This window comes from Oryx dammah, unplaced genomic scaffold (assembly GCF_014754425.2).
Source record: "Oryx dammah isolate SB20612 unplaced genomic scaffold, SCBI_Odam_1.1 HiC_scaffold_18, whole genome shotgun sequence".
NCBI classification, from domain to species: Eukaryota; Metazoa; Chordata; class Mammalia; order Artiodactyla; family Bovidae; genus Oryx; species Oryx dammah.
This window is the reverse complement of record NW_024070202.1, coordinates 13,229,104-13,253,595: the sequence shown is the minus strand read 5'-3', so window position 1 is coordinate 13,253,595 and position 24,492 is coordinate 13,229,104. Positions and strand designations below refer to the sequence as shown.

Here is a 24,492-nt window from a genome sequence, read left to right as displayed (position 1 = left end):
TGGACAGGGAGGCCTGGCGTGCTGTGATTCATGGGGTCGCAAAGAGTTGGACATGACTGAGCGACTGAACTGAACTGAAGTATCTTTAAAAAAAGGCAATATATGTCTTTTAAAACTGTGGCATATTTTAAACGTACTCCTTAACCAATCATGGCTTTCATTGAAAAAATATACAGTAATATACACTGTAACCATACAATTTTGAAGACTCATAGAATTAGGAGAAAAGCTCAATTTCTAGTGTACTACAGATCATGTGACTGAGCACAAATCTGTTACATGGTGTCTTTTTTCTCATCAGTTATCTCTTTGACTCAGTGTATAACTTTGTTTGCAGATATACCCAGAGTCTGAATCTGAGGCCTTACATCAATGAGAACAATGAGTCAAAAAGTGCTGAATTAGTCCCTAATCCTAGAGGCAGAATTTCTCAGTTAGAAAAAGCTGTGAGTTTTTGATATTCCCCTGAATCATACACATTTTCACTCCTCTTAGCCTGTGTAAGCAGAGAAGGCAATGGCACCCCACTCCAGTACTCTTGCCTGGAAAATCCCATGGATGGGGGAGCCTGGTAGGCTGCAGTCCATGGGGTCGCGAAGAGTCGGACATGACTGAGCGACTTCACTTTCACTTTTCACTTTCATGCACTGGAAAAGGAAATGGCAACCCACTCCAGTGTTCTTACCTGGAAAATCCCAAGGACGGGGGAGCCTGGTGGGCTGCCGTCTCTGGGGTCGCACAGAGTCGGACACGACTGTCGCGACTTAGCAGCAGCAGCAGCAACCTATGTAAGAGCACTGCCCCACGTGCTTGTCAGCACATGTATTATCATCTTTGGTATCTTTGTTAACATAATGAAACGAAAACATCCAATTCTTATTTAAACTGACATTTTACTGATTATCAATACAGATGATCATTGCCTCACCTTTATTTATTGTTCACATGCCTTTTTCTGAAATGCCTGTTCCTGTTCTTGGTCCCTTCGGTTTTCTTTTTTCTCTTAGTTGCTATCCTCCTAATTTTAATTTTTAAAGTTTCTTTATATATTAGGGGTATGAGTCCTTTGTTACATTGTCCCAACTGTTTTCCTCAGTTGTAGGACTGCCTTTTAATTTTATAATCTATTTGCCACACAGATGTTGAACATTTTGTTTTTCCTAATGTATCTCTCTTGTTTTGGCTCAGCCTTTGACGCAGTAGTGGTAAAGAGTGAGCTATCTTTGATGGGCTTCCTTCTGCTCTTTCTCCAAGATTGTTATCAATCTAATTCTTTGTCTCAGCCTAGAGGAAACCAGGCTCAATCTCCCCCTACCTCTCTAGTGGGGTCTTCTTCTGTCCACAAGGATAAAGGACATGTGGGATAACTGTGTCGATATCTCAGAGGAGAGACAGTGTTGACAGCTTGCTATTAGTCTGTAGCTGATGAAAACACAGCAATATAAAAGGTCAATAATTAAACAAATATATATATATAACATATATAAATATATTTCTTAATGTTTTTCCAAAATTTGTGAAAACAGCTTAAAAGTTTAAATGAATTAAAATATAGATAAAATAAAAACTAAATCTAAACATAAATGTATAAATAACTATGAAAGCTGGTGATGGCCCCGTGCTCCAACAGATGCCTGTCCTTCTCTGAGTATCACTGCACTAGGCCCTTCCTCCCAGGGCAGGCAAGAAGAAGAATATGCCAGGCTGATGTTTTTTTCCTTTTCATCCTCACAGGTTGAGAAGATCATAACATCTTCAAGCAAGTTCTCGCATTCTTTCCCCATGATCTTTCCCCTCTCAATACATTTCCAATCTTTCTTCTCTCACTTTGGCTGAGGACTTTGCATCAGAAAGGGACCCCCTCATCTTACAACAACCAAATATGCAAGTGCCCTGGCATTAAAGCCATATTTTACTTTGGCTTGCCCGCTGAAAATGAGGATGTGTCTTACAGTCTCTGGATTCCACCCCATCTCAGTTTCTCTAAGATTTAGACCTTTCAGTTATCCTGTCTCATGCATCTTCAACTGTTGCTTTCTATAAATCATTTCCAGCATATAAACATTTCCTTTTATCTTCAACTGTAGATAATGGTCTAGTATGATACACCCTAATCCCCTTCAGCAATCATGCTACTCCTAGGCTCACATTTGCGGCCAAAATTAAGAATTGTCAGCTATGCCATCTCTAGTTTCTAACCTCTCATTCATACCTTCTGATCTGGTTTCTGCACCTACCATTTCACCAAAACTATTTTTGTCAGTAATAACTCTCTTAATCCAATGAACACCTAATTAAACCTCTCAGTAGCTATCAGTACAGCAGACCATTCTTCCATTCCCGAACCTGCCTGTTTCTTAGTTTCTTTGATGCCAAAAATGCTTTTGAGTTTTCTCCAATTTTATTTGCAAATCCATTTCACTCTTTATTTTCCAGCGTGGAATATATTTTAATACACTCTTAGAAATAAAAAATAGAGAGAGAGGAAAGTGGTCATCACAAGGAAAAGAAATCAAAGGTAGAATCATTTCACTTTCGTTTACTGCCTCCTCTTCATCCTGCTAACATCTAAACATAAGAATTTGTCAGAGCTTGGTCCTAAGTTCTCTTTCATCTTTCTACCCCATTTTTCCAGGTGAGTTCATTGATTGTCTTGGTTTCAAATACAATCTATAGGCTAATGGTTCCTAAACCTAATGCTTTAGTCCAGAGTTCTTTTCTGAAATCTATACTTTTATATCAAGTACATCCTTGACTTATTTGCTTTGTTGTCTCAAAGAGGGCTGAAACCTTTCATGTTTATATGTGCTTCTTAGACTAGATGTAAAGCAAACAAGTCAGAGGAGGATTAGCAAAAAAATAGATATATAGATCAATGGACCATACATATTTGGCCAATTGACTTCTGAGAAAAATATCAAAACAATTCAATGGTGAAAGAATAGTCTTCCACAAATGATGTTGAAATAACTGGCCATCCATACACACACACACATACACACACACACACACAATGAGCTTTAACCTATACTTCCCACCATATGCAAAAAAATAACTCAAAATTAATCAAAGACATAAAAGTGAACCCTAAAATTATAAAACTTCTAGAAGAAAATACAGCAGAAAATCTGTTACTTGGGTTAATCCAACATTTCTTAGCTAAAACACAGAAAGCACAAACCATAAGATGTAAATACTGAATTTATCAAAATTTTAAAAGTTCTACTCTTTTAAAAACACCATTAGAAAATGAAAATCCAAAGAGTGAATTAAAATATTTGCAAAACACTTATTTATAAAGGGCTAGTATCCAAAATATATAAAGAACTCCAATACATTATGAAAGACGGTATGGAGATTCCTTAAAAAATTAGGAATAAAACCACCATATGACCCAGCAACCCCACTCCTAGGCATATACCCTGAAGAACCAAAATCGAAAGAGACACATGTATCCCATTGTTCACTGCAGCGCTATTTACAATAGCTAGAACATGGAAGCAACCTGGATGTCCATCGACAGATGAATGGATAAAGAAGTTGTGGTATATATACACAATGGAATATTACTCAGCCATAAAAAGGAATGCATTTGAGTCAGTTCTAATGAGGTAGATGAACCCAGAGCCTATTATACAGAATGAAGTAAGTGAGAAAGAGAAAGAATAATGTTGTATTCTAACACATATATACAGAATCTAGAAAAATGGTACTGAAGAATTTACTTACAGGGCAGCAGTGGAGAAACAGAGAATAGACTTATGGACATAGGGAGAGGGGAGGAGAGGGGAGGAGAGGGTGAGGTGTATGGAGAGAGTAACATGGAAACTCACATTACCATATGTAAAATAGATAGCCAACGGGCATTTGCTGTATGGGTCAGGAAACTCAAACAGGGGCTCTGTATCAACCTGGAGGGCTGTGAAGGGGAGGGAGATGGGAGGGAGGTTCAAAAGGGAGGGGATATGTGTATATCTATGTCTGATTCCTGTTGAGGTTTGGCAGAAAACAACAAAATTCTGTAAAGAAATTATCCTTCAATTAAAAAAACAGATTAATTAAAAAATAAACTAACAACAACAAAAAGAACTTCCATAGATCAATAATAAGAAAATGGCCCATTAAGAAAAAAACAGAACTGAGCAGATATTTCACCAAAGTGAATACTTAGCTAGCAGATAAATAAACAAAAACATATGCAATGTGTTTGGTCAGTGTGTGTGTGTGTGTTGTGTCTCAGTTTTTGTGACCCCATGGACTGTAGCCTGCCAGGCTTCTCTGTCCATGGGATTTCCCAAGCAAGAATACTAGAGTGGGTTGCCATTTCCTCCTCCAGGGGATCTTCCTGACCCCAGGATCAAACACACGTCTCTTGTGTCTCCTGCACTGGCAGGAGGATTCTTTACTGCTGCGCCACCTGGGAAGCCCCTTTGGTGATTAAGGGAATTCAAATTAAAATCATGAGGTGCTATTATATACTTATTAGAATGGCTAAAACAGTTTTAAAAAATCTGGCATGATGAAGTTCTGACAAGGATGGAGAATAACAGGAACTCTTATACACTACTGGTAGGAATGTAAAATGATACAAGCGCCTTGGAAAACAGTTTAGTAGTTTCTTATAAACTTACCATAACAACCACCACCCCACTCCTGGTGTTTACCTAAGTGAAATGAAACATGTCCATACAAGAATGTGGATGCAAATGTTTATAGCAGTTTTTGTTTTTCTAAATTACCAAAAACTAGAAGCAATCCAAATGCCCCTCTTCTGAGGAGTGAATAAACTGTGTTACATCTATACACGGAATACTATTCAGCAATAAAAAGGTCTGATTTGCTGGTGAGTGCAATCACATTGATGGATCTCAAGTGCATATGCTAAACTGGAAAAATCAGACTCAAAATGTTATATATTGTATAATTTAATTAATATGACATTCTGAAAGGATGAGGTTAAAGGGACAGAAAACAGATCAATAGTTGCCAGAAGTGGGTGTAGAGTGAGGAAATTAACTACCAAGGGCATCAGGGGATTTTCTGAGATAACTGTGGTGAATGGCTTCACGACTATCTATTTCGCAAAACCAGTGAATTTACAGCTTATAAATTATTACCTCCGTAAACTTGACTTTTAAAAAATGATGTGATGGGACGTCCCTGGTGGTTTAGTGGTTAAGCATTTGCTGGCCAATGCAGGGGACACGGGTTCAATCACTGGTCTAAGAAGATGCCACATGCCTCTGGGCAACTAAGCCACAAATCGCAACTACTGAGCCCGAGGGCTGCAGCTCTTGAAGCCTGTGGCCTGAGAGCCCACGCTCTGCACCAAGAGAAGCTAATGCGAGGCTCAGGCACCCCAACCAGAGAAGAGCCTGCGTGCAGCAATGAAGACCCAGAGCTGCCAAACATAAATAAATAAATCCTATAAAATCTGTTTTGTTTTGTTTTTTTTAAAAAGATATAACAATCTTCCCATGTGCTACATTTCTTCCTCAAGTTTCCCCATCTTAAAAATGGCATCACTATCCACCCATTTTCTAAAGCCAGAAACCTGGCAATGATTCTTGAAATTTCTTTTTCTGTCACCACCCTCTGACCAGCAACCTAAATCTAGTCCATGTCCAAGTCCCATCAATTCTGCTTCTAAAACATATTGCAGATCCATTTTCTGATCTTTCTATGTCCCTCAGTACAAATCATCATCCCCTCTCACCTACAGTATTGCAAGAGCTTACTTGCTAGTCTTCTTGCTTCCATTCTTGGCCTTCCCTAACCCAACTTTGGAATAAATCCAGATGACTTTAAAAGTCAGTTAATCTATGTCATTGCCTTGCTTTAAATTTTTCAGTGGCTCCATTTCTGAACCCATACACGGCCCACAGCAGGCCATATATAATCTAATATATCCCATGTCATGCTGTAGCTCTCCCTCTACCCTCATGCCTCTCCCACCCCACCGCACATTCATGATACTCTGGCCATGCTGGCCTTCTTCAATTTGTGGAATATTCCAAGGTTTTTGCTCCTCTAACAACTCTGCACTTGCTATTTCCTACACCTAAGACTTTTCTTCTTTGTTCTTGTTTTTAAAGGTCAATTCCTTCTCATTATAAAGTTTCAGCTTATATATTGTATCTTTAGAGAAATCTTTATACATTTTATACTAGCTTATTCCTGACATTCTCTTTCATACCACCTTGTTTTGCCCTTTCCCAATTTATAATTATGTACTTATGAATTTATTTTCTCAATATTCACTTCCCATCCTAGAACATAAGCTCCAAGAGAGCAGAAACTGTCTTCTCTTTTTACTTACTTATTAGCACATTACCTGACATCACAGGAGTTAATAAATATTTGTTATTAGTAATAAGTGTGTAGATTAACAAGACTCCTACAGTTAAAACAGTAGTAAGATTTCAATATGATTGTCACTGAAGGACCTGGGCAAACACAACCATCCATCTCTCTGTGTATTTTTAGGGCCCCCAAATTAGGCTTTATGCATAGAGATATGTACTATTAATTACATTGCCTGATGTAAGTAAGGATCACCAATTTCTAAAACCATAACCACGCAAGTAGATGACAAGGTCAGCCACCCAGATAGGCTTACCTCTCCAAACCAGTTGCTTGGCACAGAGGATGGAGCTTGGAGTTGTGCAGAAGTGTAAAGCTGTGTGTCCACTTAAGGAGTAGCAGTTGAGCTTTGCTCCACGATCACAGAGGATCTTAACACAATCCAAGTTGGCCATTTCACAAGCCACGTGAAGAGGGGTTTTCCCGTTGGGTCTACAGTTGATCGTGGCATTGTGGTCCAGGAGCACCAGAAGACATTCCACGTGACCAAACAGGACAGAGAGATGCAGGCCCGTGGCCCAGGAAGACTTTAATTTGTAACTAGGCAACCAATAACCTGGAAAAGAAAGGGAAAGAGAGCTTAGCCTCGGATTAGCCCAGGATATCTCCCTGCTTAGTGGGGGCTTTTACACATTTATAAAACTGGGGGGATGATTTGGAACTTGTAACTAGCAGCTGTTGGATCCGCTAATGTTTAGCTTAGTAGCCTCTTTGGGTTATTTAAACAGGCCTGGGGCTCTCGAGTTCTCACTGTCTTTACTATTCCCTATTATCTTGTTCCTTTGTTTACTTTCCCTTCCCGCCTGTCCAAAGTGTTTCTGTTTGAGACTTCATTTATGTGATCGCATTTTATCTTACATGAGATGCTTATTAAAGAATTTTTTTTTAACTCCCAATCATTATCTTGAGCGATTTCAAAGCTGTTACAAGCTTGTAATTTTCATTCCATCACAGTGCTTTTTCCCTCTAGTTGTTGCTGCTGTCAAGCTAAGGTGTGAATGTATTTGATGTCTTTAGAATATTTGTCACACCAAGATTTTATTTGCCTATCAGTTTATGCAACACCTCTTTCCAAAGAAGAATTAAAGAATTTACAGCAGCTTACAAATTTTACACAATACAAGATTTTTAAAAAGTGATCTACAAAATAAGAGCAATGGGAAAAATAAGGTAGGAAAGTAAAAAGAGGTCCTGGGTCAGATAGGTGCCCAAAATAAATATGAACTGTGTTAACTGTGTTCCACATGCTAGAACCACACTGTAAATTTTCCTCTGAACTTCCCAGCAGCCAAAATGAACAAGAAAACATGATGTGTTACACAATTAACTATGCCTGCAAGCACAAGCATATACACAAATTAGTTGGTCAGGAGAACCACAGTTGTTTCTAGAACTGAGATCTTAAATTTTTCCCATTAGTTATTGGAAATCTCCCACCCCACCCCACCCCAACTCCTCTCTCTCTCTCTCTCTCTCACTTCTTCTTTCTCTTTTTCCTTTTTCCCCCCTTACCTCTGACTTCTAAACACTGAGCTAGTCCTTTATTCCAAGTGTCCAAAAATTGCCATCTTGACAAGCTGTAACAAAAATAACTTTGTATGTCTATGTTTTATTGAATTTATTTATTTACATTGGAGGATAATACTTTACAATATTGTGATGGTGTTGGCCATAGATCAACACGCACTGGCCATAGGCATACAGAGTGTTCTCTCCATCCTAAACACACCCTCGCCACCTCCCTCCCCACCCCATCCCTCCAGATTGTCACAGAGCACTGGCTTCCCACATCACAATCCTTCTGGCCATGTCTTTCCCACAGGGTAATGCACGTGTTTCCGTCCTGTTCTCTTAAATCATCCCACCCTCTCCTTCCCCTACTGAGTCCAAAAGTCTGTTCTTTATGTCTGTGTCTCCTTGGCTGCCCTGTACACAGGATCATTGGTACCAGCTTTCTAGATTTCATATATGTGAGTTAATGTACAATATTTGTCTTTCTCCTTCTGACTTACTTCTTTCTGTGTAATAGGCTCTAGGCTCATCAGAGATAACTTTATAAACATTTTTTTTTCAATGTCAATACCCAGAGCCATGGCATCATGCTCACTATGAGTGGGGAATGAAAAACAGGTATGGAAAGATGAAATATTTCATGGCAAGTTGAAGATGTAGACATAACCTGACAGCTCAGAAGAAACTCTAGGGCTGAAACAACAAAATACATTTTAACTTCGGTAAATCAGAAGTTTGTTTTTAAGTTGTAAAAATATTCCACTATACAAGTACAAGGTAGGAAGATTATGATTTAATGGTAATTTATTTGAGGAAAAACCTAGGGATTTGAGTTGACAATAATCTCAAAATGAGCCAACAGTGAGACAAAGCTGCCCAAAAGCAGGCACAATCTTTAACTACATTAATACAAGTGTAGCACCCAGAACAAAAGAAGTAAAAGTTGTATTCTTCACTGATAGATGAGGTCAGAATAAATCTAAAATATTGTGAGTACTTCTGGGCAACAAAAATGAACATTTGCAAGGCACTCAGAAGATGATGACCACATTAAAGGTGAGCCTGGTGATCAGGTATTAAAATTCTCTCATATAAGTGGAAAGTGCTACCTATGTGCCACTCCTGGGTATTTATCCTGCAAGTACATTCATTCATGTGTGAAATGCCATGTAAGGGCCACTGTATTACACAACTCCCAGCAACACTACTTGCATCGAACTCGTTATGAACAGTGTGAAGTTCGTGGCAGTTACAAATCTTGGCAACCTGGCCCAGGACAACGTGCAGTGCACTGTAGCATTGTTCTTAATGGTTGGCGATAGGAAACCATCAATAGAAGACTGTTTAAATAAAGCATGCACATCCACACAGTGGAACACTGTACAGCCATCATAAAGAAGGGGGCAGTCCTGTGTATACTGATATGGAAAAATCTCAAGATACGTTATCAAGTGAGATAAGCAGGGAGCTGAAGAGTGTGCATAAATGCTAATATGTAAGAAAATATTTATAAACACCCGACACAAGGAACTGGTTGCACTGGTGGCCTCCAAGAACTGGGGACTGGGGGACAATAACATAGATTTACTTGTCCTTGAATGCTCCCTTTAAGCTTTTAAATTTAGTTCCTTGTGTGTATACTACTATTTATAAAAATAAAAAAAATAAACTAGGTGCCATGTCCAGGGGGGGAAATAATTTAAAGAGGTCATGCACAATGCTGATTAATCCTGAGGGAATGAATACTCTCAGCTTGAAGTTTTTTTTTTTTTTCTACAGCCTTCCCTCCAACCTAGATACACATATACACACTCACACACACTCCCTCTCACACACATTTTAATTTCTTCATCTCATTCGAAATTCTAGGATCATTTCACTTTCTCTTTCTCCAACTCTTCCCTTATCCAAAGTTATTCTTTAAAAAGAAACCCAAAGTTAATTTACATGAAGGTCTAATAGCTGAGGATTGTTTAAAGTATGACCTTCTTAGGATCATCTGAACTTATGTAGGAATCTGTATTCATACAAAAGAATTAAGTTCTAAGATACTAATTCCAGATTTCATACACTGAAAAGGGAAGGTATTTGGTGATATGGAATTTCCCTGGCAGAGGCAAATAGTGTCACAGACAGTCTGGGCTGGGAAGGATCAACCCTGTGCCTATGTTTGTGTGTGTGTGGAAACAAACATGTACATATAGATATGCAGATATGTATATACAATATATTTGCATGTATCCATATATACATTTCCATTTAATTGTGTATGCTGAATCCATGCTCCAAACATAGTTATTAAGCTATAATGGTATGCAACCTGCTTTTGATAAGGAATGAATCACGTAACACCAATATCTAGTCATCTTTTTTTTATGATGTTTTTTGCCGATGACATGATTTAATTTTTCCCATTTTTTAAAAGTTATTTATTTTTAATTGGAGAATAATTGCTTTACAATATTGTGTTGGTTTCTGCCATACATCTACATGAATCAGCCATAGGTATACATATGTCCCCTCCCTTGTGAACATCCCTCCCACCTCCCACCCCCATCCCACCCCTCTGGGTTGTCATAGAGCACTGGCTTTGGGTTCCCTCTGTCATACAGCAAATTCCCTTTGGAGATGGTGAAGGACAGCATGCTGCATGCAGTCCACAGGGTCACAAAGAGTCAGACACAACTGAGCGACCGAACAAGTCTATTTTACATATGGTGATATGTATGTTTCAATGTTACTCTCTCAATTTGCCTAGTCATCTTAATATTCAAATTTCCTCTACAAGCAATTTGCAAAGGATAGCTTCTTCTAACTCTCTTGCAAAGAAGCTGGTTCCAGATCTGAAAACCACAGTGTGTTTTGCCCACCGATTAGCAGCAAAGATTAGGCAGCTCTGTGCAGCAACTGATTGGAAACTCATGTCTGCTTCTGCAATGGGAAGAAAAATGATCTGAAAAAGGAAGCAGCAGAGAGCTGATTAAGAAAACACCATTTTGATGTAAAATCAAAGAAACACAGAATGCTAGCGCTGGAGGAAAGGTTATCCAGTCCAAGCCTTTCATTTTCCAGATGAGAAAACTGCCACTTTTTCAGCCTGCTAGAGCCGTAAGACGCCTGCTTCAGTCCAAGCTAACGGACTCAGGGTATCTGCAATGCAGGGTTTCCATCTGTCTTTGTCTTTGTGGAATCAGACTAGGTGTAGTGCCAACCCAGCTTCGTAAATCATGAGGAAAGAAGGAAGATTCTGAATTCATCTGTAGTATGTCACACTTTGATATGGAAATACATTTGCTTGTTGATTTTTTTTCTTCCCCCTAAATTCCCAATAGCACCTAGAGAATCTATCCTGCCTGTTTATTACATGAACCAGTCGTCCTTGGCCTCTCAGTTACATCTGTGTCTCCCATAATCATACTCATTAACCAGTAAACTGGGCTCAGAGAGGGCCAGGTCTTAGAATTCAGCTGACTCCTTGCATCGAAATGCACCTACAACTCACCTCTCTTAGAAAGGAACCTGGGCGTTAAGAATGTTCCTGTAGGTGGGTGACAGCAAGATGCCTGAGCTGGTGCCCCAAGGGAGCTGAGTGGAGAGATTAGGAAGAAGACAGATGGTCAGATACAGAGCAGGGTCCCTCGCAGTGTATCTTGAAGCTGTACTGCAGAACTTTGGTGGGGGGAGGGGGTAGTGGGGCAGAATTTCTGGATAATTCAAGCCCTTGCAAAGCAGGAAAGTCCACTACAGAGAAAGCAGCAGCCCACAGCTTACATTAAGGGGGGCAGTACCTTCCTTACCTCTGGCCCTATCATGGGCCACCCACATACAATCACCACTTTCAGTGAGGCTGTGGCCACGGGTCACTGTAGCAACAAACAGGAGTATACTTTCCCCCCTACCCACCCTCACTGGGAACCAAACATGAGGTGATGCCATCATCAGAAACCGCAGTGATGCAGCAATTATTAACACCCTTGTGTCAACGCTGGTATGTCAAGAGATCAAAATCTCTCCTCCAAAATGTAACCCCCAATGGTCACAGCATGACAGAAATACAGTTAACTAACTGTGCAGTCTCTTTCACACTCTCTTCTTTCCACAGCAGTATTGTCCTAGGGCTTCAGAACTCAGAATGTGATTCACTCTCAGCACTTGTCTTTCAAAGGGCCCCCTCTGCTCATCTCTGCAGAGGCCAGGCTGCCCTCTGACTGTATGCTCAGACTGCACACAGGATGAGGTGTGGGGTGGGGGGTGGAGGGGGGCAGGGAGGAAAACCCAGGAACAAAGCCCTTGATAGGGCCAGAGGTAAGGAAGGTACTGCCCCCCTTAATGTAAGCCACTTGGTTCTCACCCCAGGTCTGCAGTCTATGTGCAGTGATGCCCTCTGCTTTGCTCTGCCTGAGCAAGGAGCTTAACTAAGAAGAAAAAAGATGAAAATGCAGATTCTTTCTCCAAGGCAAAAATTCCAGAAAGAACTCTCAAATACAGGCCATGCCCACTTGGATTTACAGCATCTATAGTTACTGTTTTACCTTTCCCAGACCAAGACACATAATCTGCTTATATAATTTCCCCTTCATAACACTAAATAATCAGCATGCAGATTAAGAGGGCGTCTTGACAAAGCTTCCCCTTTACAGATGAGGATAAATATCTTGCAGAGATTAAGTAGCAGGAAGTACCCATGTTTGTATAATTAATCTCCCCAAATCTGAAACCAGTCAATCTGAAAAGAAATCAACACTGAATATTCATTGGAAGGACTAATGCTGAAGCTCCAATACTTGGGCCACCGGATGCAAAGAGCTGACTCACTAGAAAAGACCTTGGTGCTGGGAAAGATTGAGGGCAGGAGAAGGGGGCAGGAGAGGATGAGATGGTTGGATGGTATCACTGACTCCATGGACATGAGTTTGAACAAACTCCAGGGGATGGTGAAGGACAGGGAAGCCTGATATGCTACAGTCCATGGGGTTGCAACGAGTCGGACATGTCAGCAGCTGAACAGCAACAACAAATCTCTAAGTTGCCATCAATGATCTGAAAGCTACATGCAGTCCACCTCTAAACCGATGTCACTTTTAGGAAAAAATTCTAAAGGAATGGAGTTGAGCTGCTACAAAAATATGCAGACCAATTCTTGCATGTGTGTTTGTGTGTGTGTTTAATTTAAATCAGAAGCCAGAGTCATTCAGTGGACAACCTGCTGGCTCAGGAAAGAGGGTAAGGAGCAAAATATTTGGGCCATCTTTTGAAAGAGGGGGTTGGTTCTGCTCCAGTGTTTGGGAGTATGTATACATTTCTGGTAAACCTTCAGCTAAGCCCTAGATCTGCCACAGTTTTCAGCTATAATGTTATCTGAGTCCAAAGAACCCCACACATGAGAAGCCTCTGTTATTACAGCCAAAGGTTACACACACTGCTCATGGCTGGATTAGCAGACATTTGCTCTGCTCTGTCCACGTATTTACACAGTCCTGAGGGATTATAGACTGGAGCACAATGCTTGGCTATTTTTTAATAGCCAATATTTTCAGGATAAATCTCAGAGTTCCCCCAGGAAAGGGGAAAAAAAAAAAGTAAGCTTGCAATGTAAAATTGAAAAGAAAATGTTTGAACATCTAGGAAAGGAAAAGAATCCTAGGATGACAATAAGAAAGCAAGAGAGTGAATTTCTGGCAGACAGGAAAAGTAGGTGATAAGAAGATTACTCATTAACAGAGTGAAAATAAGAGCTTTCAAGATATTTGGAAGGCTCTTGCGACTCAGTAGATAGATTACCTGCCAGAAAGGTTTTCAGTGAAATCAGTCATTGGCTATTTTAATTAAAAATATGACTATCAACCAAAGAACCTGTGGCTGTGGACCATAAATGAAGGACTTAAAGTACATCATACTGATTAATAAAAGGCTTTTGATTAACCTTGCTGACTAGGGAATTTCATACTAAAGAGATAAGTATGATATTCCCCGTGTGACATTAATGAGCCAAGGCTCATACACCTGAAGGAGAATCAAAATATGCGGTGAGAAAAATCTCTGCAAACAGCTTTATGGATATTCACATTTCCAATATGGAGATCACCTACTGAGAATAACTCTGAGTTTTCTTAGAGGCCTGTTTTCACTATGAATGTTGTGTGCTTCGCTCATAATAAAGTATATCATGGACATCTCCTAACTATTCAATTGTTTACTGTATTTGGGAGTTAAGAGTTGTTCGTTATTTAACTTTACTTCACATCATTCCCATTTTAAAGTGGTCAGCGGGTAGATGTCATTTAGCTTACTTGGTTTCATTTTAAGACCCATATATCTGTCATTCTCCAGGATATAATGGAAATGCCAACCAGGATGTTTGCTTTACAAAGTGTTAGACCCATATTTTTAATTGATAAAACATAATTTCATCTGAAGACTTGATTATGAAGTTTAAAATACTTGAAAAAATAGAACGAGATGTCTCCAAGAATCATTATTGGGCTTCCCTGGTGGCTCAGCGCTAATGACTTTGCTTGCTAATGCAGGAGACACAGGTTCCATCCCCGGTCTGGGAAGATCCCACATGCTGCAGAACCACTAAGCCCATGCACCAGAGTTACTGAGTCTGTGCTCTAGAGCCCCCGAGCCACAACTACCGAGCCCACGTGCCACAAGTACTGAGGCCCACAAGCCCTCGAGCCCATGCTCCACAACCAGAGAAGCCCCTGCAATGAGAAGCCCGCACACTGCAACCAGAGAGTAGCCCCTGCTTGCTGCAGCTAGCCAAAAGCCTGCGCAGCAAGGCACACCAGCACAGCCATAAATAAATAAATACAGTCTTTTTTGAAAGAATCATTATTAGGAGCTGGGGCTAGGCAGCACCCGCCATCTGGACCTAGAAGCTAGCTCCTAAATCTGTTCTCAGTCTCACAGGTGAGAGAAGCTGCTCCGAGACAGGGCAGCAGAAGTGAATTTCCAGACACTTTGTTCCATTTTCCTCACCAGGCCCATACTTTACACTTGCCTGCTGCTGAGTCACTTCAGTCGTGGCCGACTCTGTGCGACCCCATAGACGGCAGCCCACCAGGCTCCCCGTCCCTGGGATTCTCCAGGCAGGAACACTGGAGTTGGTTGCCATTTCCTTCTCCAGTGCATGAAAGTGAAAAATGAAAGTGAAGCCGCTCAGTCGTGTCCGACCCTCAGCGACCGCATGGACTGTAGCCCACCAGCCTCCTCCATCCATGGGGTTTTCCAGGCAAGAGTACTGGAGTGGGGTGCCATTGCCTTCTCCGTTACACTCGCTTAGGAGGTCAATTTTTGATTACTGGTATACCATTTAGACTGTGGGTCTGGAGTTGTAATATTAAGATTCCAGGTTGATTTCTTCACCAACAGATTTCTGAGTTGTCTTTACAAAAAATGTAAACTGACTTTCATACTGGCTTAAATATACCATAATTCAGGTGAAAATGTGGTCACTTTTAAAAATTTTATGTAAAGTGCTACAATATGTCCTAAAAGAAACAAAAATTATTTGGGATTAATTGTACCACTGTTGATCTTCCCCAGGACAATCAAACGTTGAGTATAGATTCCATTACTAATTACAGAAACCAAATTTAAAGGAAGCATATTATGTTCTAGATTTTATACACTGTCATGCCTATTAAGCCAAAAATAACTAAAAGCTGTGGAGAAGGAAATGGTAACCCACTCCAGTATTCTTGCCTGGAGAATCCCAAGGACAGGGGAGCCTGGCAGGCTACAGTCCATGGGGTCACAAAGTATCGGACACGACTGAGCGACTGAGCAACTAAAACCTAAAGACTGCCACACTTAAAAGTAAGCTGGTAACATTCTATTTCTTCATCTGGATGCTGGCTGCAGACGTTTGTTCATTTTGTGGAAATTAACCAAGTGCACAGTTACGATTTGGGCACTTTTCTGTTGTAGAACTTTTCAAAAGTGCTTTAAAAAATAAAAAACTAATTCATAACAATTCAACAGCATTCAACATCCAAGAAGTCTGCTGTGATTTAAGAAAGTCTCACAAAGTTTAATGCAGTCACATACCACTCAAGGCCACACAGAAAAGGGTCTCATTCATCAGAATTATTCAGAAAGGAACTAATTCTAACTAACTAAATAACAAATGACCAGTGTAGCCTGCTCAGCACTACACTAGTCCTTGGGAATTCCTCTGTGACTTAGGAATTGATATAGCCACTTAGGTCTACTTTGCTTGGCTAGCAACTAGGATTCTATGCTTCACTTCCATTTGTGACTAAAAGCAAAGGTTTGATAATTAGGCTGGAAGCCAAGTGAAAATATCTGAAGAAACTTTGAAGAAAATGGGATTCAGATTGAAGAGACAGAGCCTTATAGCCATATACATATTAAACAGAGTAAGCGTATTTCTTTCTATAGGTGCACGTGGACATGCACACCTGTGCACAAACATTCATGATTTTTCTGGATGAACTCTGAGGATATGACCAAAAATTCTATCATTTCTTGCATTCACCTGGAATGCATAGCAATGGAACGGCTCTGTTTTTCTTTTCCCCAAAACCAGAGAGCATAATTTGCTTTCTGTCTAATTGAAAGCCCCGTCCTCGAAGGCCTATGAAAACACCCATTAGATTGAATGAAAATTTAGCTCTATGAAAACCATAGAGAGTCGGCTCATATTGACAGAAAGATTTTTAAGTGCATTTTTTTCTCATTCAAGGATGATGACACCATTGGAAGCAAGAGAAACAGCATCCTTCTCTGTAAACTGCCACTAAAACTCCCTTTCTCATCACCTCAGAACCTTTGCAGGATCTAGGCAATTTGGCTTGCTCAGGAGATAAGGAAAGGCAGTCTTCACAACTCAGGGTGACACAAATTACCTGCTGACTTGGATGTAAGTTATTTTACTCTAGGCTTAAATACAAGTTTTAAAAAATACCTTAAAATGTATTTGTATTCAGAAAGTCTTTGACTAAACAAATACATAAGATAAAAGTAATCTAATCATATAGTATATACTTTTTCTTCTTGACAGAGCTTCTATCAACCCTTTTTGATAACAGACCCCTTCCTTATTTTCCAGTCAAAATAGCAATGCCAATTTATAATAAAATCCTCAAGTAAAAATTATAAACACTAACTTGTTTCAGCTATTCCATGCTTCCTTCAGAACTGAGTGTTTTAATATAGAAATATATACCATTAGTATTCATTTCTGAAAATTGATCATGCTGATGATTTATATACAAATGGAAAGTATTTTAAACATAAAAAATGAATTGCTATCTCTCTCTCAATGCTGCACACAAGACCTTATCCTCTATTTTGTTTAAACAGAAGTGATGTTGAACATGGTGTTTGTTTGCAGTCTGCTCACCAGATGGCCTTGCTACTCAAATTCCCCCATTAACTAGCTGATTTGGGAAATCAGAGTCTGCTCACTTCTAATTTATTTCTGAGTTATTAAGCATGGGTTCCAGAAAATCCCTTGATAAAAGAAATTTGGTTCTAATTTTTCTTATCCTTAGTTCTTCATAAGGTAGGTACTCTGTAATAAGTAAATCTACAATTTTAAGCTATCACTATAGTCACAGGAAAAAAGTTAACTTTTTGGCTTTTCTGGTTTTACCTTTTCTGCTTGAACTGAAAACTCATTAAAATGACGACAAGGATTATAAAGGTGCATCAACGTGTAGCCTTACGCATTTATTAACCCTCCAAATGGGGCAAAAATCCTTTTTCCTTCAAGTGCACATGGAGATGATATATCTTTAAGGGCCCTATTAACACAAAGTTAGTAGCCTGTTCCCAAGCCAGTCATAGTGACTGGATTAGATTTCAGCAATCTATTTAGCCATAATCTAGAGAAGCTTTATGCACTTATAGGAAGAAGGAAAGCTAGAAATAGAAGAAAACTGCATTACTAAATATTTTTATCCAAGATTTCAAATTCCGGGCACAGGGATATAGAAAGGAGAGAGAAGGAAAGTAAAGAAAACAATATATTCATATATACATATATCAGCTCATGATTTGGTCTAGTTTAAAGAGAAAGAAATTATTACATTAGACATATTTTTTAAACATATATTTAAAGAAACAATAAGAGCTACCAGTTTACCTTGGGTGACTAATGGTGCACATTAAAACAAAAAATCCATTTTCTATTGATTTTACAATTACACTTATAATTTTTTTACCTTGTTTATAAGATGCCAAAACCATATTCTCATCTTCAACTTCAAAAACTGTGTCCACATCTATCTGTCTTTGGATTAAAATGGCCTTCAATTTTCCGAAGTCATTTGACTTTAGAGCCTCAAGGAAATTTTTCTTAACTAACTTGGCAGCTGCAGATTTCGTGATAGGGGCAGCCGTGCCGTCCATCCTTCCTGTCTCTCTGGAAGCTTTGTTGTGCTTTATCAGGCAAGCAGCACCAACCAAACAGGCACATGCTAGAGAGCCCACAAACTCTCAGCTAATTTTATCCCAAAGTTATGCTGATCCGTTCTATTTATATAGGGATCATTTCAAACTTCAAAATATCCTTCTTGGCTGTTACTGCACTCTCAGGCCTTTTAAACTGGTGCTATACTAATTCATTGAATAACAAGTGTCAATATGAAGGAAAATCCTGGCAATATATTTCAGAGACTGAAATGTCATCATTATTTCTTGTACAATCAGAGTAATAGTGTAAGATTTAAAAGCTCTTAATGCTTTTTCCTCCCTTTGTAAAAACATCTGGTGCCCAACTGGAGATTCAATGATTAACCAATAGCCACAAATAAAAATTTATTACAGTTGCTGATAGATGTGCTTCTGAAAACCTATAATAATTTCGCAATATGAGCCTGCAAAATCAAGCATGGTCATACACATTTGAAAGCAAACAGAAGGTTATCAAGTGCCACAGACTTTAAAAATTCCAACATCATGCAAGAAAGCCTGGGTAGGGTAATGATGGTAGGGTTCTATTTTAGGTAGAAAGAGACAAAGCCGCTAAATGCAATGAGTGAGTAAACTTTATTTAATCTTGTATTTTTAAAAAATCAGTTAGAAAAGATTATCTTGGTGTGGTTGTGGGACTATATGGACTAGATGTTACTTGATAATAGAGTTAGTGCTAATTTTTTAAGGTGTGGTAGAAGTATTGCGGTTATGTAGAAGAATATTCTTATTTTTAAGGGATAAACTGTCATGTTGTCTAAAGATTCTTATCAAATAATTCAGAAGTATAAAATTAAATGCATATATATGTATATATACACACATACATATGTGCATAGATGCATTTGTGAGCAAGTGAATGAGTGTGTAAATAGAGACAGAAAAAGCAAAAGTGGCAAAAATTAAGAGTTGGCAAATCTAATGAGAGACTTAAGATGACCATGATTTGTTTTTTTACTATTATATAATAAAATTATATATTTCAGATACTGTTATATTATTTCAACGTTTCTATGAGTTTGAAAATTTTCCAAACATAGAGAAAAACACTCAATTTTTAAATGTATGCATCACTACAAATTAGAAACATTATGATAGTGTTAATCTGAACACAAAGAAATTACATTTTATATATTGTCTGTGGGAGTCAGAACTGGTGTAAACTTTCTATAGTATAATTAGTGACATAAATTTTTAAAAATTTAAAAAGGTAATAGTATTCACTTCTTAGAATTTGTGTATAAGTATATAAATATGGATGCAAATCATAACATGATATTTTTACTTATTTCATTGATGTACAACATAAATGTAAGAAAGTAGAAAGTGACAAGTCATAAGTGTGTTGAGTTTTTCAAAATGAACACACCCCTGTAGCCAACCCTCAGGTTCAACCACAAAATATTTCAGGTACACTTGAAACCCCCTTTATGTCACCTTCCACTCACCTGACCCCCTAGAACAACCATTATCTTGACTTCTAGTACTGTAGATCAGCTTTGCTTTTTTAACATTTAAAATTTCTGTTAATATTCTTAATTTTAAATCTTCAGCAGATAAAATTTCAAGCTTTACACGCTGTAAATCATTTGTCCTGAAAAAGCAGATGGACAGATTAATAAAAATGTATATATGGATGATTGTATTGTTAATAATAGTAAAAAATACAGAAGCAATATAAGTGACCAACAGTAAAAACTCTGATAAATTATGGCGTATCCATATAATGGAATATTTTTAGGTCATTATGACTAGATAGATATTTATTTTAAAATATCTATGAGATAACAATTTATAAAATAATAAATGTAGCATAAATATCTTTAAAAATATCTATATTTATATAGTATATTAATATATATTTGTACATACTAATATAATTTGTATAGGAGAAGGCAATGGCAACCCACTCCAGCACTCTTGCCTGGAAAATCCCATGGATGGAGGAGCCTGGTAGGCTGCAGTCCACGGGGTCGCACAGAGTTGGACACGACTCTAGCAACTTAGCAGCAGCAGCAGCATAGAATTTGTATATATGTATATAAAAATGTGTACTAAATGCACACACGGGAAGAAAACTCTGTGTGCATGCATCATTTTCCAAGTATCATTGGCTTTTATCTCCTAGTGCTAAAATTACACCTGTTTCTTCTTTATCTGTTTATTTTCTGAAGTCATCTACAATGAGCATAACTTGCATTTGTGATAAAATGTGTTTCTGTACTGAACATATGAATAACAATAACTTGGTAATTCAGAGTAACCGCAGAATTATAGATTCCATAAAGTAGGGAACAAAATCGTTCTTCTGCCCTGAGTGCCCACCATGGGTGAATAAATGAATAAAGAGTTATTCGCTGATTGTTTACAATGTCCTTAGCACTATGCTTGGTTGCAAACATGAAACTGTACCTTTTATGTCCTCAGAGGTGACTCAAGTAGAATTACAGTAATTCTTGTTTGATATTTGTTGCTGTTGTTCAGTCGCTCAGTCATGTCCAATTCTGCAACCCCATGGGCCACAGCACGCCAGGGTTCTCTGTCCTTAACTATCTCCAAGGGGTTGCTCAAACCTGTGTGCATTGAGTCTGTGATGCCATCCAATCATCTTGTCTTCTATCATCCTCTTCTCCTCCTACCTTCAATCTTTCCCAGCATCAGGGTCTTTTCCAATGAGTCAGTTCTTCACATCAAGTGGTCAAAGTATTGGAGTTTCAGCTTCAGCATCAGTCCTTCCAATGAACACCCAGGACTGATCTCCTTTAGGATGGACTAGTTGGATCTCCTTGCAGTCCAAGGGACTCTCAAGAGTCTTCTCCAACACCACAGCTCAAAAGCATCAATTCTTCGGTGCTCAGCTTTCTTTGTAGTCCAATTCTCACATCCATACACGACTACTGGACTTCCCTGGTGGCTCAGATGGTAAAGCGTCTGTCTACAATGCGGGAGTACCCGGGTTCGATCCCTGGGTCGGGAAGATCCCCTGGGGAAGGAAATGGCAATCCACTCCAGTACTATTGCCTGGAAAATCCCATGGACAGAGGAGCCTGGAAGGCTACAGAGGCTACAGTCCACGGGGTCACAGTCGGACACGACTGAGCGACTTCACTTTCACTTTCATACATGACCACTGGAAAAATCATAGGTCGGCCTATATGGACCTTTGTTGGCAAAGTAATGTCTCTGCTTTTTAATACACCATCTAGGTTTGTCATAGCTTTTCTTCCAAGAAACAAGCATCTTTTAATTTCATGGCTGCAGTCGCCATCTGCAGTGATTTTAGAACCCAAGAAAATAAAGTCTTTCACTGTTTCCATTGTTTACCCATCTATTTGCCATGAAATGATGAAACTCCAGTACTTTGGCCACCTCATGCAAAGAGTTGACTCATTGCAAAAGACTCTGATGCTGGGAGGGATTGGGGACAGGAGGAGAAGGGGACGACAGACGATGAGATGGCTGGATGGCATCACCGACTCGATGGACGTGAATCTGAGTGAACTCCGGGAGTTGGTGATGTTCAGGGAGGCCTGGTGTGCTGCGATTCATGGGGTCACAAAGAGTCGGACACGACTGAGCGACTGAACTGAACTGAACTGATGGGACTGGATCTTCGTTTTTTGAATGTTGAGTTTTAAGCCAGTTTTCTTCACTCTCCTCTTTTAGCTTCATCAAAAGGCTCTTTCAGTTCAGTTTAGTCGCTCAGTTGTGTCCGACTCTTTGCGACCCCATGAATTGCAGCACGACAGCCCTCCCTGTCCATCACTAACTCCCGGAGTTCACTCAGACTCACGTCCATCGAGTCGGTGATGCCATCCAGCCATCTCATCCTCTGTCGTCCCCTTCTCCTCCTGCCCCCAATCCCTCCCAGCATCAGAGTCTTTTCCAATGAGTCAACTCTTCACATGAGGTAGCCAAAGTACCAGAGTTTCAGCTTTAGCATAATTTCTTCCAAAGAACACCCAGGACTGATCTCCTTTAGAATGGACTGGTTGGATCTCCTTGCAGTCCAAGGGACTTTCAAGAGTCTTCTCCAACACCACAGTTCAAAAGCATCAATTCTTCAGTGCTCAGCCTTCTTCACAGTCCAACTCTCACATCCATACATGACCACTAGAAAAACCATAGCCTTGACTAGACGGACCTTAGTCAGCAAAGTAATGTCTCTGCTTTTGAATATACTGTCTAGGTTGGTCATAACTTTTCTTCCAAGGAGTAAGCGTCTTTTAATTTCATGGCTGCAGTCACCACCTGCAGTGATTTTGGAGCCCCCAAAAATAAAGTCTGACACTGTTTCTACTGTTTCCCCATCTATTTCCCATGAAGCGATGGGACCAGATGCCATGATCATCATTTTCTGAATGTTGAGCTTTAAGCTTTAGTTCCTCTTTATTCCTGCCATAAGGGTGATGTTATCTCCATATCCGGGGTTACTGACATTTCTCCTGGCAATCTTGATTCCGACTTGTGTTTCATCTAGCCCAGCAATTTGGATGATGTACTCTGCCTATCAGTTCAATAAGCAGGGTGATAACACACAGGCTTGATGTACTCATTTCTCAATTTCAAACCAGTCTTTTATTCCATGTCTGGTTCTAACTGTTGCTTCCTGACTTGCATACAGATTTCTTAGGAGGTAGGTCTGGTGGTCTGGTATTCCCATCTCTTTAAGAATTTTCCATAGTATGTTGTGATCCACACAGTCAAAGGCTTTGGCATAGTCAATGAAGCAGGTGTTTTTCTGAAATTCTCTTGCTTTTTCTAGATCCAATAGATGCTGGCAATTTGATCTTTGGTTCCTCTGCCTTTTCTAAATCCAGCTTGAACATCTGGAATTTCTTGGTTCACATACTGTTGATGCCTCGCTTGGGGAATTTTGAGCATTACTTTGCTAGTGTGTGAGATGAGTGTAATTGTGTGGTAGTTTGAACATTTTTTGTCATTGCCTTTCTTTGGGATTGGAGTGAAAACTGACCTTTTCCAGTCCTGTGACCACTGCTGAGTTTTCCAAATTTGCTGACATATTGAGTTAGCACCTTAACAGCATCAACTTTTAGGATTTGAAATAGCTCAACTGGAATTCCATCACCTTCACTAGTTTTGTTTGTAGTGATGCTTCCTAAGGCCCACTTGACTTCACATTCCAAGATGTCTGGCTCTGGTCCAGTGATCACACCATCGTGGTTATCTGGGTCATTTAAGATCTCTTTTGTGTAGTTCTGTGTATTCTTTCAACCTCTTCTTAATATCTTCTGCTTGTTAGGTCCACATCATTTCTGTCCTTTATTGAGCCCATCTTCCCTTGTTATCTCTAATTTTCTCGAAGAGATCTCTAGACTTTCCCATTCCATTGCTTTCCTCTATTTCTTTGCATTGACCGCTGAGGAAGGCTTTCTTATCTCTCCTTGCTATTATTTGGAACTCTGCATTCAAATGGGTATATCTTTCCTTTTCTCCTTTGCATTTCACAGCTATTTCTGTTTTTTTGTTTTTTCCTCAGTTATTTGTATGGCCTCCTCAGACAGCCATTTTGCCTTTTTGCATTTCTTTTTCTTGGGGATGGTTTTGATCACTGTCTCCTGCACAGTGTTATGAACCTCCATCCATAGTTCTTCAGGCACTCTATCAGATCTAATCCCTTGAACCTATTTTTCACTTTCATTGTATAAAGGATCTGATTTAAGTCATACCTTAATGGCCCAGTGGTTTTCTCTACTTTTTTCAATTTAAGTCTAAATTTTGCAATAAGGAGGTCATGATCTGAGCCACAGTCAGCTCCCAGTCTTGTTTTTGCTGACTGTATAGAGCTTCTCCATCTTTGGCTGCAAAGAATATAATCAATATAATCAGTAATGATTTCAGTATTGACCATCTGGTGATGTCCACGTGTAGAGTTTTCTCTTGTGTTGTGGGAAGAGGGTGTTTGCTATGACCAGTGCCTTCTCTTGGCAAAACTCTATTAGTCTTTGCCCTGCTTCATTCTGTACTCCAAGGCCAAATTTTCCTGTTACTCCAAGTGTTTCTTGACTTCCTACTTTTGCATTTCAGTCCCCAATGATGAAACGGACATCTTTTTTGGGTGTTAGTTCTAGAAGGTCATATAGGTCTTCATAGAACTGTTCAACGTCAGCTTCTTCAGCATTAGTGGTTGGGGCATTGACTTGAATTAAT

General features: G+C 39.4%; 1 protein-coding gene across 1 annotated transcript in view; it reads right to left on the bottom strand.

Moving 5' to 3' along the window:
• The window catches only part of ASB4 (ankyrin repeat and SOCS box containing 4), an 84,291-nt gene extending 65,739 nt beyond the window's left edge, over window positions 1-18,552 (bottom strand). The window contains exons 1-2 of the mRNA XM_040260477.1: window positions 18,072-18,552; window positions 6,620-6,919 (exon numbers count right to left, since the gene is read on the bottom strand). Coding sequence (XP_040116411.1) covers window positions 6,620-6,919; window positions 18,072-18,258 — 487 coding nt within the window. The 5' untranslated portion in view covers window positions 18,259-18,552. The remainder of the gene's footprint in view (window positions 1-6,619; window positions 6,920-18,071) is intronic.
• Window positions 18,553-24,492: the final 5,940 nt, after the last annotated feature.